The following is a 15,708-nucleotide window of genomic DNA, read 5'->3' as shown; positions in this document are numbered from 1 at the left end:
ATAGAGAGAGAAACAACATGATAGAGAGAGAAACAACATGATAGAGGAGAGAGAAACAACATGATAGAGAGAGAAACAACATGATAGAGGGAGAAACAAGATGATAGAGGAGAGAAACAACATGATAGAGGAGAGAGAGAAACAACATGATAGAGAGAGAAACAACATGATAGAGGGAGAAACAACATGATAGAGGGAGAAACAACATGATAGAGGAGAGAAACAACATGATAGAGGAGAGAGAAACAACATGATAGAGGAGAGAGAGAAACAACATGATAGAGGAGAGAGAGAAACAACATGATAGAGAAACAACATGATAGAGAGAGAAACAACATGATAGAGGGAGAAACAACATGATAGAGGAGAGAAACAACATGATAGAGGAGAGAGAAACAACATGATAGAGGAGAGAAACAACATGATAGAGGAGAGAAACAACATGATAGACAGAGAGAAACAACATGATAGAGGGAGAAACAACATGATAGATGAGAGAGAAACAACATGATAGAGGAGAGAGAAACAACATGATAGAGAGAGAAACAACATGATAGAGGGAGAAACAACATGATAGAGGAGAGAAACAACATGATAGAGAGAGAAACAACATGATAGAGGAGAGAAACCACATGATAGAGGAGAGAGAAACAACATGATAGAGAGAGAAACAACATGATAGAGGAGAGAAACCACATGATAGAGGAGAGAGAAACAACATGATAGAGAGGAGAGAGAAACAACATGATAGAGGAGAGAGAAACAACATGATAGAGGAGAAAGAGAAACAACATGATAGAGGAGAGAGAAACAACATGATAGAGGAGAGAGAAACAACATGATAGAGGAGAAAGAGAAACAACATGATAGAGAGAGAAACAACATGATAGAGGAGAGAGAGAAACAACATGATAGAGAGAGAAACAACATGATAGAGGAGAGAGAAACAACATGATAGAGAGAGAAACAACATGATAGAGGAGAGAGAAACAACATGATAGAGAGAGAAACAACATGATAGAGGGAGAAACAACATGATAGAGGGAGAAACAACATGATAGAGGAGAGAAACAACATGATAGAGGAGAGAGAAACAACATGATAGAGAAAGAGAAACAACATGATAGAGAGAGAAACAACATGATAGAGGAGAGAGAGAAACAACATGATAGAGAGAGAAACAACATGATAGAGGAGAGAGAAACAACATGATAGAGAGAGAAACAACATGATAGAGGAGAGAGAGAAACAACATGATAGAGAGGAGAGAGAAACAACATGATAGAGGAGAGAGAGAAACAACATGATAGAGGAGAGAGAGAAACAACATGATAGAGAGAGAAACAACATGATAGAGAGAGAAACAACATGATAGAGAGAGAAACAACATGATAGAGAGAGAAACAACATGATAGAGAGGAGAGAAACAACATGATAGAGAGGAGAGAAACAACATGATAGAGGAGAGAGAAACCACATGATAGAGAGAGAAACAAGATGATAGAGAGGAGAGAAACCACATGATAGAGAGAGAAACAACATGATAGAGAGAGAAACAACATGATAGAGAGAGAAACAACATGATAGAGAGAGAAACCACATGATAGAGAGAGAAACAACATGATAGAGGAGAGAAACAACATGATAGAGGAGAGAGAAACAACATGATAGAGGAGAAAGAGAAACAACATGATAGAGAGAGAAACAACATGATAGAGGAGAGAGAGAAACAACATGATAGAGAGAGAAACAACATGATAGAGGAGAGAGAAACAACATGATAGAGAGAGAAACAACATGATAGAGGAGAGAGAAACAACATGATAGAGAGAGAAACAACATGATAGAGGGAGAAACAACATGATAGAGGGAGAAACAACATGATAGAGGAGAGAGAAACAACATGATAGAGAGAGAAACAACATGATAGAGGGAGAAACAACATGATAGAGGAGAGAGAAACAACATGATAGAGAGAGAAACAACATGATAGAGGAGAGAGAAACAACATGATAGAGAGAGAAACAACATGATAGAGGGAGAAACAAGATGATAGAGGAGAGAAACAACATGATAGAGGAGAGAGAGAAACAACATGATAGAGAGAGAAACAACATGATAGAGGGAGAAACAACATGATAGAGGGAGAAACAACATGATAGAGGAGAGAGAAACAACATGATAGAGGAGAGAGAAACAACATGATAGAGGAGAGAGAGAAACAACATGATAGAGGAGAGAGAGAAACAACATGATAGAGAAACAACATGATAGAGAGAGAAACAACATGATAGAGGGAGAAACAACATGATAGAGGAGAGAAACAACATGATAGAGGAGAGAGAAACAACATGATAGAGGAGAGAAACAACATGATAGAGGAGAGAAACAACATGATAGAGAGAGAGAAACAACATGATAGAGGGAGAAACAACATGATAGATGAGAGAGAAACAACATGATAGAGGAGAGAGAAACAACATGATAGAGAGAGAAACAACATGATAGAGGGAGAAACAACATGATAGAGGAGAGAAACAACATGATAGAGAGAGAAACAACATGATAGAGGAGAGAAACCACATGATAGAGGAGAGAGAAACAACATGATAGAGAGAGAAACAACATGATAGAGGAGAGAAACCACATGATAGAGGAGAGAGAAACAACATGATAGAGAGGAGAGAGAAACAACATGATAGAGGAGAGAGAAACAACATGATAGAGGAGAAAGAGAAACAACATGATAGAGAGAGAAACAACATGATAGAGGAGAGAGAAACAACATGATAGAGGAGAAAGAGAAACAACATGATAGAGAGAGAAACAACATGATAGAGGAGAGAGAGAAACAACATGATAGAGAGAGAAACAACATGATAGAGGAGAGAGAAACAACATGATAGAGAGAGAAACAACATGATAGAGGAGAGAGAAACAACATGATAGAGAGAGAAACAACATGATAGAGGGAGAAACAACATGATAGAGGGAGAAACAACATGATAGAGGAGAGAGAAACAACATGATAGAGAGAGAAACAACATGATAGAGGGAGAAACAACATGATAGAGGAGAGAGAAACAACATGATAGAGGAGAGAGAAACAACATGATAGAGAGAGAAACAACATGATAGAGGGAGAAACAAGATGATAGAGGGAGAAACAAGATGATAGAGGAGAGAAACAACATGATAGAGGAGAGAGAGAAACAACATGATAGAGAGAGAAACAACATGATAGAGGGAGAAACAACATGATAGAGGGAGAAACAACATGATAGAGGAGAGAAACAACATGATAGAGGAGAGAGAAACAACATGATAGAGGAGAGAGAGAAACAACATGATAGAGGAGAGAGAGAAACAACATGATAGAGAAACAACATGATAGAGAGAGAAACAACATGATAGAGGGAGAAACAACATGATAGAGGAGAGAGAAACAACATGATAGAGGAGAGAGAAACAACATGATAGAGGAGAGAGAGAAACAACATGATAGAGGAGAGAGAGAAACAACATGATAGAGAAACAACATGATAGAGAGAGAAACAACATGATAGAGGGAGAAACAACATGATAGAGGAGAGAAACAACATGATAGAGGAGAGAGAAACAACATGATAGAGGAGAGAAACAACATGATAGAGGAGAGAAACAACATGATAGAGAGAGAGAAACAACATGATAGAGGGAGAAACAACATGATAGATGAGAGAGAAACAACATGATAGAGGAGAGAGAAACAACATGATAGAGAGAGAAACAACATGATAGAGGGAGAAACAACATGATAGAGGAGAGAAACAACATGATAGAGAGAGAAACAACATGATAGAGGAGAGAAACCACATGATAGAGGAGAGAGAAACAACATGATAGAGAGAGAAACAACATGATAGAGGAGAGAAACCACATGATAGAGGAGAGAGAAACAACATGATAGAGAGGAGAGAGAAACAACATGATAGAGGAGAGAGAAACAACATGATAGAGGAGAAAGAGAAACAACATGATAGAGAGAGAAACAACATGATAGAGGAGAGAGAAACAACATGATAGAGGAGAAAGAGAAACAACATGATAGAGAGAGAAACAACATGATAGAGGAGAGAGAGAAACAACATGATAGAGAGAGAAACAACATGATAGAGGAGAGAGAAACAACATGATAGAGAGAGAAACAACATGATAGAGGAGAGAGAAACAACATGATAGAGAGAGAAACAACATGATAGAGGGAGAAACAACATGATAGAGGGAGAAACAACATGATAGAGGAGAGAGAAACAACATGATAGAGAGAGAAACAACATGATAGAGGGAGAAACAACATGATAGAGGAGAGAGAAACAACATGATAGAGGAGAGAGAAACAACATGATAGAGAGAGAAACAACATGATAGAGGGAGAAACAAGATGATAGAGGGAGAAACAAGATGATAGAGGAGAGAAACAACATGATAGAGGAGAGAGAGAAACAACATGATAGAGAGAGAAACAACATGATAGAGGGAGAAACAACATGATAGAGGGAGAAACAACATGATAGAGGAGAGAAACAACATGATAGAGGAGAGAGAAACAACATGATAGAGGAGAGAGAGAAACAACATGATAGAGGAGAGAGAGAAACAACATGATAGAGAAACAACATGATAGAGAGAGAAACAACATGATAGAGGGAGAAACAACATGATAGAGGAGAGAAACAACATGATAGAGGAGAGAGAAACAACATGATAGAGGAGAGAAACAACATGATAGAGGAGAGAAACAACATGATAGAGAGAGAGAAACAACATGATAGAGGGAGAAACAACATGATAGATGAGAGAGAAACAACATGATAGAGGAGAGAGAAACAACATGATAGAGAGAGAAACAACATGATAGAGGGAGAAACAACATGATAGAGGAGAGAAACAACATGATAGAGAGAGAAACAACATGATAGAGGAGAGAAACCACATGATAGAGGAGAGAGAAACAACATGATAGAGAGAGAAACAACATGATAGAGGAGAGAAACCACATGATAGAGGAGAGAGAAACAACATGATAGAGGAGAGAGAAACAACATGATGAGAGGAGTGAGAGAAACAACATGATAGAGGAGAGAAACAACATGATAGAGGAGAGAAACAACATGATAGAGGAGAGAGAAACAACATGATAGAGAGGAGAGAGAAACAACATGATAGAGGAGAGAAACCACATGATAGAGGAGAGAAACCACATGATAGAGGAGAGAGAAACAACATGATAGAGAGAGAAACAACATGATAGAGAGAGAAACCACATGATAGAGGAGAGAGAAACAACATGATAGAGAGGAGAGAGAAACAACATGATAGAGGGAGAAACAACATGATAGAGAGAGAAACAACATGATAGAGGAGAGAAACCACATGATAGAGGAGAGAGAAACAACATGATAGAGAGGAGAGAGAAACAACATGATAGAGGGAGAAACAACATGATAGAGAGAGAAACAACATGATAGAGGAGAGAGAAACAACATGATAGAGGAGAGAGAGAAACAACATGATAGAGAGAGAAACAACATGATAGAGGAGAGAGAGAAACAACATGATAGAGGAGAGAAACAACATGATAGAGAGGAGAGAGAAACAACATGATAGAGAGAGAAACAACATGATAGAGAGGAGAGAGAAACAACATGATAGAGGAGAGAGAAACAACATGATAGAGGAGAGAAACAACATGATAGAGAGAGAGAAACAACATGATAGAGGGAGAAACAACATGATAGAGAGAGAAACAACATGATAGAGAGAGAAACAACATGATAGAGAGAGAAACAACATGATAGAGAGAGAGAAACAACATGATAGAGGGAGAAACAACATGATAGAGGAGAGAGAGAAACAACATGATAGAGGAGAGAAACAACATGATAGAGAGAGAGAAACAACATGATAGAGGGAGAAACAACATGATAGAGGAGAGAGAGAAACAACATGATAGAGAGAGAGAAACAACATGATAGAGGAGAGAGAGAAACAACATGATAGAGAGAGAAACAACATGATAGAGAGAGAAACAACATGATAGAGGAGAGAGAGAAACAACATGATAGAGAGAGAAACAACATGATAGAGAGAGAAACAACATGATAGAGAGAAACAACATGATAGAGGAGAGAAACAACATGATAGAGAGAGAGAAACAACATGATAGAGGAGAGAAACAACATGATAGAGGAGAGAGAAACAACATGATAGAGGAGAGAGAAACAACATGATAGAGAGAGAGAGAAACAACATGATAGAGGAGAGAGAAACAACATGATAGAGGAGAGAGAGAAACAACATGATAGAGGAGAGAGAAACAACATGATAGAGGAGAGAGAGAAACAACATGATAGAGGAGAGAGAAACAACATGATAGAGGAGAGAAACAACATGATAGAGAGAGAGAAACAACATGATAGAGGAGAGAAACAACATGATAGAGGAGAGAGAGAAACAACATGATAGAGGAGAGAGAAACAACATGATAGAGGAGAGAGAGAAACAACATGATAGAGGAGAGAGAAACAACATGATAGAGGAGAGAAACAACATGATAGAGAGAGAGAAACAACATGATAGAGGAGAGAAACAACATGATAGAGGAGAGAGAGAAACAACATGATAGAGGAGAGAGAAACAACATGATAGAGGAGAGAAACAACATGATAGAGAGAGAGAAACAACATGATAGAGGAGAGAAACAACATGATAGAGGAGAGAGAAACAACATGATAGAGGAGAGAGAAACAACATGATAGAGAGAGAGAAACAACATGATAGAGGAGAGAGAGAAACAACATGATAGAGAGAGAGAAACAACATGATAGAGAGAGAAACAACATGATAGAGAGAAACAACATGATAGAGGAGAGAGAGAAACAACATGATAGAGAGAGAAACAACATGATAGAGGAGAGAAACAACATGATAGAGGAGAGAGAAACAACATGATAGAGGAGAGAGAAACAACATGATAGAGAGAGAAACAACATGATAGAGAGAGAAACAACATGATAGAGGAGAGAGAGAAACAACATGATAGAGGAGAGAGAAACAACATGATAGAGGAGAGAGAAACAACATGATAGAGGAGAGAGAAACAACATGATAGAGGAGAGAAACAACATGATAGAGGAGAGAAACAACATGATAGAGGAGAGAAACAACATGATAGAGAGAGAAACAACATGATAGAGAGAGAGAAACAACATGATAGAGGAGAGAAACAACATGATAGAGGAGAGAGAAACAACATGATAGAGAGAGAAACAACATGATAGAGGAGAGAGAGAAACAACATGATAGAGGAGAGAGAGAAACAACATGATAGAGAGAGAAACAACATGATAGAGGAGAGAAACAACATGATAGAGAGAGAAACAACATGATAGAGAGAGAGAAACAACATGATAGAGGAGAGAGAAACAACATGATAGAGGAGAGAAACAACATGATAGAGGAGGTAGAAACAACATGATAGAGAGAGAAACAACATGATAGAGGAGAGAGAAACAACATGATAGAGGAGAGAAACAACATGATAGAGGAGAGAGAAACAACATGATAGAGAGGAGAGAAACAACATGATAGAGAGAGAAACAACATGATAGAGAGGAGAGAAACAACATGATAGAGAGAGAAACAACATGATAGAGGGGAGAGAGAAACAACATGATAGAGAGGAGAGAAACAACATGATAGAGGAGAGAAACAACATGATAGAGGAGAGAGAGAAACAACATGATAGAGGGAGAGAGAAACAACATGATAGAGGAGAGAGAAACAACATGATAGAGAGAGAAACAACATGATAGAGAGGAGAGAAACAACATGATAGAGGAGAGAAACAACATGATAGAGGAGAGAAACAACATGATAGAGGGGAGAGAAACAACATGATAGAGGAGAGAGAAACAACATGATAGAGAGGAGAGAAACAACATGATAGAGGAGAGAAACAACATGATAGAGGAGAGAAACAACATGATAGAGGGAGAGAGAAACAACATGATAGAGGAGAGAGAAACAACATGATAGAGAGAGAAACAACATGATAGAGAGGAGAGAAACAACATGATAGAGAGGAGAGAAACAACATGATAGAGGAGAGAGAAACAACATGATAGAGAGAGAAACAACATGATAGAGAGGAGAGAAACAACATGATAGAGAGAGAAACAACATGATAGAGGAGAGAGAGAAACAACATGATAGAGAGGAGAGAAACAACATGATAGAGGAGAGAAACAACATGATAGAGGAGAGAGAGAAACAACATGATAGAGAGGAGAGAAACAACATGATAGAGGAGAGAAACAACATGATAGAGGAGAGAGAGAAACAACATGATAGAGGGAGAGAGAAACAACATGATAGAGGAGAGAGAAACAACATGATAGAGAGAGAAACAACATGATAGAGAGGAGAGAAACAACATGATAGAGGGAGAGAGAAACAACATGATAGAGAGGAGAGAAACAACATGATAGAGAGAGAAACAACATGATAGAGGAGAGAGAGAAACAACATGATAGAGAGGAGAGAAACAACATGATAGAGGAGAGAAACAACATGATAGAGGAGAGAGAGAAACAACATGATAGAGGGAGAGAGAAACAACATGATAGAGGAGAGAGAAACAACATGATAGAGAGAGAAACAACATGATAGAGAGGAGAGAAACAACATGATAGAGGAGAGAGAGAAACAACATGATAGAGGGAGAGAGAAACAACATGATAGAGGAGAGAGAAACAACATGATAGAGAGAGTAACAACATGATAGAGAGGAGAGAAACAACATGATAGAGGGAGAAACAACATGATAGAGGAGAGAGAGAAACAACATGATAGAGAGAGAAACAACATGATAGAGGAGAGAAACAACATGATAGAGAGAGAAACAACATGATAGAGAGAGAAACAACATGATAGAGGAGAGAGAGAAACAACATGATAGAGGAGAGAAACAACATGATAGAGGAGAGAGAGAAACAACATGATAGAGAGGAGAGAGAGAAACAACATGATAGAGGAGAGAAACAACATGATAGAGGAGAGAGAGAAACAACATGATAGAGAGGAGAGAAACAACATGATAGAGGAGAGAGAAACAACATGATAGAGGGAGAGAGAAACAACATGATAGAGGAGAGAGAAACAACATGATAGAGAGAGAAACAACATGATAGAGAGGAGAGAAACAACATGATAGAGAGGAGAGAGAGAAACAACATGATAGAGAGGAGAGAAACAACATGATAGAGAGGAGAGAGAGAAACAACATGATAGAGAGGAGAGAGAGTAACAACAGCAGAACAGACCGAGGGGACGGCGAAATACATTTGAATGTGAAATGCTTTTGATGTGTTTTTTGTGTAGCTGTTCTTTCATATTGTTGTGTTACAGCCGCAAACCAAATCGGCCAATGTAGGACAATAAAGTGCTCTGACTCAGAATCAGAATGAAATAAAACACAACAATAATGTAGGTATGACAGGTGGTTTATCTGCAGTGGACCTGAGCATGCAGATAAAGAAGAGGTAGACAACAGCTCTCTCCCTTTCCACTGGAGCAGATGCAGTAACAGCTTTGAAAGGTTATGTAAAGTCTAGGTTAAGATACTCCCACTCTATAACCACATAGACAGCTTCATACTGTAATGATCCCTGCAGGGTCATTCAGTTCATTAAGACACAGAGAAGAAAACACAAGTCGCATGCTATATTTTACTGCAAAAAAAACCTAAACACTTTTATTATGCAACTTATTTGCAAGAACATTGAGGGAGAAACAGTTAACGACCTGGCGGTGAAACCTTGGGCCATGCTAGCCAAGAGAAACAAGTCGGAGGGTGTTATTTCCCCACAGTGAGGTGAAATCCGGGTCATATCCTTTTCCTGGGACAACAAGATGCCGGTTTCCTTTTCTTAAAAGCAGAAACGGCAGGAACAAGGCTCCAGCTGCTAAAGCGTTGGCAGTGGCAGTGTGGCACTGACTGACTGGCACTGACTCTGTCAGATCCTTCCTGGGTATCTGCACTGTGCTTTACTAATGGGAATTAGTACAGCTTAGTATACGTTTTCTGTGGAATTAGTAGAAGTTCTTGTGAACTCACTTTCAGTCAGGTTTCAACACAACAATAGTCATTAGTCATTATCATGAAAAACATGCATAGCATCCCGTATTCAACTGACAGTGGTAAACTAGTGTGTGTAAGTGTGTATGTGTGTGTGCGTGCCAACGACTGTGACTGTGTGTGTATGTGTGTGTGTATCTGCCAACGACTGTGACTGTGTGTGTATGTGTGTGTATCTGCCAACGACTGGGACTGTGTGTGTGTATCTGCCAACGACTGTGACTGTGTGTGTGTCTGCCAACGACTGGGACTGTGTGTGTGTCTGCCAACGACTGGGACTGTGTGTGTGTATCTGCCAACGACTGGGACTGTGTGTGTGTCTGCCAACGACTGTGACTGTGTGTATGCTCTCCAATCCCGTACATGGACTCACTTTGTTTTTGGCCTTGATGTCCACTCCTTTCTTTATCAGCTCCCGCATTTTGTCCGTGTCGTTCCTCTTCGCTGCATCGTGGAATTCCTTCTCAGACCGGAGCACTGTGAACAGACATGGGCCATGGGAAGGAGGAAGGGAGAAACAGGAACAAGTATCAGGCTCTATCTCTGTTCACCAGGAGGGGGCAGGTAGCCTAGTGGTTAGAGCGTTGGGCCAGTAACCAGCAGGTAGCCTAGTGGTTAGAGCGTTGGGCCAGTAACCAGCAGGTAGCCTAGTGGTTAGAGTGTTGGGCCAGTAACCAGCAGGTAGCCTAGTGGTTAGAGCGTTGGGCCAGTAACCAGCAGGTAGCCTAGTGGTTAGAGCGTTGGGCCAGTAACCAGCAGGTAGCCTAGTGGTTAGAGCGTTGGGCCAGTAACCAGCAGGTAGCCTAGTGGTAAGAGTGTTGGACCAGTAACCAGCAGGTAGCCTAGTGGTTAGAGTGTTGGGCCAGTAACCAGCAGGTAGGCTAGTGGTTAGAGCGTTGGGCCAGTAACCAGCAGGTAGCCTAGTGGTTAGAGCGTTGGGCCAGTAACCAGAGGGTAGCCTAGTGGTTAGAGTGTTGGGCCAGTAACCAGCAGGTAGCCTAGTGGTTAGAGTGTTGGGCCAGTAACCAGCAGGTAGGCTAGTGGTTAGAGCGTTGGACCAGTAACCAGCAGGTAGCCTAGTGGTTAGAGCGTTGGGCCAGTAACCAGCAGGTAGCCTAGTGGTTAGAGCGTTGGGCCAGTAACCAGCAGGTAGCCTAGTGGTTAGAGCGTTGGGCCAGTAACCAGCAGGTAGCCTAGTGGTTAGAGCGTTGGGCCAGTTACCAGCAGGTAGCCTAGTGGTTAGAGTGTTGGGCCAGTAACCAGCAGGTAGCCTAGTGGTTAGAGCATTGGGCCAGTAACTAGCAGGTAGCCTAGTGGTTAGAGCATTGGGCCAGTTACCAGCAGGTAGCCTAGTGGTTAGAGCGTTGGGCCAGTAACCAGCAGGTAGCCTAGTGGTTAGAGCGTTGGGCCAGTAACCAGCAGGTAGCCTAGTGGTTAGAGTGAATATCTATCCAATGGATTTTGTGAGCCATGGATTGATCCGTCAAATGCATTTATTTGCCTTCATGTTGATGTCTGTCTTTCTTTTTTCTTTTCTTTTTACCCCCTTTTTCTTCCCCATGCGTCCTCCAAACCTCCGAGTCATGTGTCCTCCAAACCTCCGAGTCATGTGTCCTCCAAACCTCCGAGTCATGTGTCCTCCAAACCTCCGAGTCATGTGTCCTCCAAACCTCCGAGTCATGTGTCCTCCAAACCTCAGAGTCATGTGTCCTCCAAACCTCAGAGTCATGTGTCCTCCAAACCTCTGAGTCATGTGTCCTCCAAACCTCAGAGTCATGTGTCCTCCAAACCTCAGAGTCATGTGTCCTCCAAACCTCAGAGTCATGTGTCCTCCAAACCTCTGAGTCATGTGTCCTCCAAACCTCAGAGTCATGTGTCCTCCAAACCTCTGACTCATGTGTCCTCCAAACCTCAGAGTCATGTGTCCTCCAAACCTCCGAGTCACGCGTCCTCCAAATCAACCGCGCTTCTTAACACCCACACGCTTAACCCGGGAAGCCAGCCGCACCAATGTGTCAGAGGAAACACGTTCAACTGACGACCGAGGTCAGCCTGCAGGAGTCGCTAGAGCGCGATGAGCCATGTAAAGCACCCCCCAGCCAAACCCTCCCCTAACCCGGACGACGCTGGACCTGGGATCGAACCCAGGTCTGTAGTGACGCCTCTAGCACTGCACCACTCGGGAGGCCTGATGTCTGTCTTTCTATAGACTGTGGTAATGCTGTAGGGCCAGCAGATTGAATTCCAATCATAGGCTGCGTTCCAAATGGAACCCTATTCTCTACGTAGTGCACTACCTTTGACCAGGGCCTATAAGTAATGCACTATACGTGTCACGACTTCTGCCGAAGTCGATGCTTCTCCTTGTTCGGGCGGTGTTCGGCGGTCGACGTCGCCGGTCTTCTAGCCATCGCCGATCCATTTTTCATTTTCCATTTGTTTTGTCTCGTTTTCCCACACACCTGGTTCTCATTTCCCTCATTAAGTGTTGTGTATTTAACCCTCTGTTCCCCCCCATGTCTTTGTGTGGTATTGTTTATTGTAAGTGCTTGTGCACATTTTGTTTGTCTGGTGCGCGTCGGGTTATTTGTGGCCATACTTTGTATTTCTTATGCCGTTGGTTTTACTATTAAACTGCTCCGGCTATTATCAAGTTCTGCTCTCCTGCATCTGACTTTCCTGCCACCAGATACGCACCCCTTACAATACGGGTGACATTTGAGAAGCAGCCATAGTCTGGATGAATGAAGGGCCATCAGCAGGTCCGTAAGGCCCTGTTCTCACTCAGGTTGGCAAATGATGTAGCCTAAAACACACTTGACACAGTGGTTGTGATACAGATTATATTTATTCTGTGATACAACGGACAGTTTGTCTACACAAAAGCGTTCACACAACCATTGTGCCATATTTCTTTGGGGTGCAGAAAAGACTCTCTGTTGTTACATCAGCGTTGTGCCAGATGGGTTGTCCATCCCTGGTACAACTACAGTATGTATGTGCCTATAAGAGCCATAGCTGCCTGTCGTTTCACCTCCCAGGAACTTATGAACGGTTAAATCAACATTGGGGGAAACATCAATGTAGAAATCTCACACTACATTCCCACTCTGCGTACACAACATACTGGATATGGCAAACATGTGAGCGTGACCGAACTGTTTCTATATTGATAACTATGATTTGTTCTGCGTAGTCTTCCTACTGTATTCATGAAGCGTCTTAGTGCTGATCTAGGATCAGTTTCGTCCTTTAATCATAATTAATATGATTATATGGAAAGGGGGGTACTGGTCCTAGATCAGTACTCTTCCTCTGAGACTCTTTATGACGACAAACGCTGGTTTCTCTTAACAACGTTGACAGACTGGTTGAGACTGACCTAGATCTGTCTATCTCGGGGGTTATATGCTTGTAAAATGCACAACATTGCCAGGCCTACATCAAACGGTACATTGAGCATTTACAAGTCAGGAAACTAGTGCAACCAGTGGAGGCTGCTGAGGAGAGGACGGCTCATAAAAATGGCTGAAACGGAGTAAATGGAACGGCACTAAACACATGGAAACAATGTGTTGGATGTATTTGGTACCATTTCACCCACTCCGCTCCAGCCATTACCACGAGTCCGTCCTCCCCAATTAAGGTGTCACCAACCTCCTATAATCCTGTTGCAATATGATAACACAGCCTAGTATTTCAACTGGCTTCAGTTCATGTTAGCTCTTATCAATGAATCAATGATTCTGACTGTATCTGTTCTGGCACAGTGTCCGCGCGTGCAATAACCTGCTATAGGCAGGCTGCCTAGACTAGTACAGTATATAGGCCAGATGAGCAGAGTAGGCATCACAAAAACCAATACATACAGCTATTCCGTTAGTAATGAGAGAATTATAAATTCTTACAGATATCATCCTCTGAAACCAGATCGTCCTCCATTCTGTCAGTGATTCCAAAACGGCACTGATTCAGTTGATTTCATTTTTTGTCGTAATCCGCGATCTGATTCCCATCAAACAGTTTATTATCTGGATCCAGCTCTTCTACTATGCAGTCGAAGTGCCGCACACATCCGGGTGTTGAGCGTTGAGCGCAGAGGGACCAGCCCACATTCATTGCCTATCATTTAGATATGAGAGAGAATAACTGGAACGATCTATCATCTCACATCGCAATAATATTTAGCCTGTAATGCTGCGCATAGATGTAAACTAGGCTTTCTGCCTCACATAAAGCCTTATAATACTGTATTATGGCGCCTAATGTGTGTAGCCTAATAACTATATTGTTGGTGTTTTAAACCAGCTTGGCTGTTATTTATTACGCAGTATATATTCTTACAAGTCATTATAGTTCATGATCTATAAAACATCATACAGACTTTAATACGCTTATAGTCAGTGTCTTAACACATACAGTATGTTATGATAAAGCATTATAGGTAGGTACTTCGTAGAAAGTTTTACCGAATAGAATTTAATTGAGAAAAAATGTTGAAACCCCGGACTGTTTGCTCATAGCTGACACAATCACATTTCTTGGGAAATCTACTCTCTCATCTTATGGCAAACACATCTCCGCCTTCTGTATCCATGGGGCGAGAGAGAGAACAGTCAATAAAAAATCCCAGACTGTTTGCTCATAGCTGACAATAGTGAAACGAAAGAAAAATCTTTGCCAGTCATCATGTATTCCACAAGAGGGAGACCTCTCTAAGCAATTCCTTACGATTTAGGTATCTGCAGTTTGACGTAGCCAGTATGTATCTCTTATCACACTATACTTGCATTCTCATGTTTCTTTAACTCCCATCGTATTTATCTGTTGTTGATTATGGTGATATTATTTATCAAAGTGCAGCTGCTACTACTCTTAAACCTTTAGATACCATCTCCCATAATGCCCTTCGTTCTATTACAGGTGACAGTTTTGATACTCATGATACTCATTACTCAATCAGCTATCATCTCATCTAACGTTGGTGTTGAAGTATAGACACCTGAGTTGCCTAACCAGTTCACAGGATTGGTTAACTGTTGAGGTTCCTTGGGTCTACAAGAGCGAGGTAAATCTGCTTTTAGTTTTAATGCACCCTATCGCTGGAACATTTAATCTCGATGTTCTGGTGCTGTTAGGGCACATTTAAAGTATTGATTGGGGACTTATTTGTGGAAGAATGTAACTGTTTTCTGGGTGATTTGTGATGTTTTATTTGTGCTTCCCATGACTGTGTTTTTGTATTATAATGTTTATATACAGTACCAGTCAAAAGTTTGGACACAGCTACTCATTCCAGGGTTTTCTTAATTTTTTTTGTATTATCTACATTGTAGAATAACAGTGAAGACATCTAAACTATGAAATAACACATATGGAATCATTTAGTACCAAACAAGTGTTAAACTAATCAAAATATATTTTACATTTAATTCTTCAAAGTAGCCACCCTTTGCATTGATGACAGCTTTGCACACTCTTGGCATTCTCTCAACCAGCTGTCTCAATCAGCTGTCTTACTTACAAGC

At 41.1% G+C, this 15,708-nt stretch overlaps 1 protein-coding gene across 2 annotated transcripts in view; it reads right to left on the bottom strand.

The window, feature by feature from the left end:
* Positions 1 to 14,298, bottom strand: part of ankdd1a (ankyrin repeat and death domain containing 1A) — a 51,327-nt gene extending 37,029 nt beyond the window's left edge. The window contains exons 1-2 of one of the 2 annotated variants that reach the window (XM_071400893.1): positions 14,089 to 14,298; positions 10,554 to 10,657 (exon numbers count right to left, since the gene is read on the bottom strand). In XM_071400893.1, the coding sequence (XP_071256994.1) occupies positions 10,554 to 10,657; positions 14,089 to 14,122 (138 nt within the window). In that variant the 5' untranslated portion in view covers positions 14,123 to 14,298. The remainder of the gene's footprint in view (positions 1 to 10,553; positions 10,658 to 14,088) is intronic. The other variant, XM_071400892.1, reaches the window with a different exon arrangement.
* Between the last annotated feature and the right edge of the window lie 1,410 nt (positions 14,299 to 15,708).

This window comes from Salvelinus alpinus, chromosome 5, assembly GCF_045679555.1.
Source record: "Salvelinus alpinus chromosome 5, SLU_Salpinus.1, whole genome shotgun sequence".
Classification (NCBI taxonomy): domain Eukaryota; kingdom Metazoa; phylum Chordata; class Actinopteri; order Salmoniformes; family Salmonidae; genus Salvelinus; species Salvelinus alpinus.
Note: the sequence above shows the minus strand (reverse complement) of the source record. Positions and strands in the feature narration are given on the sequence as shown.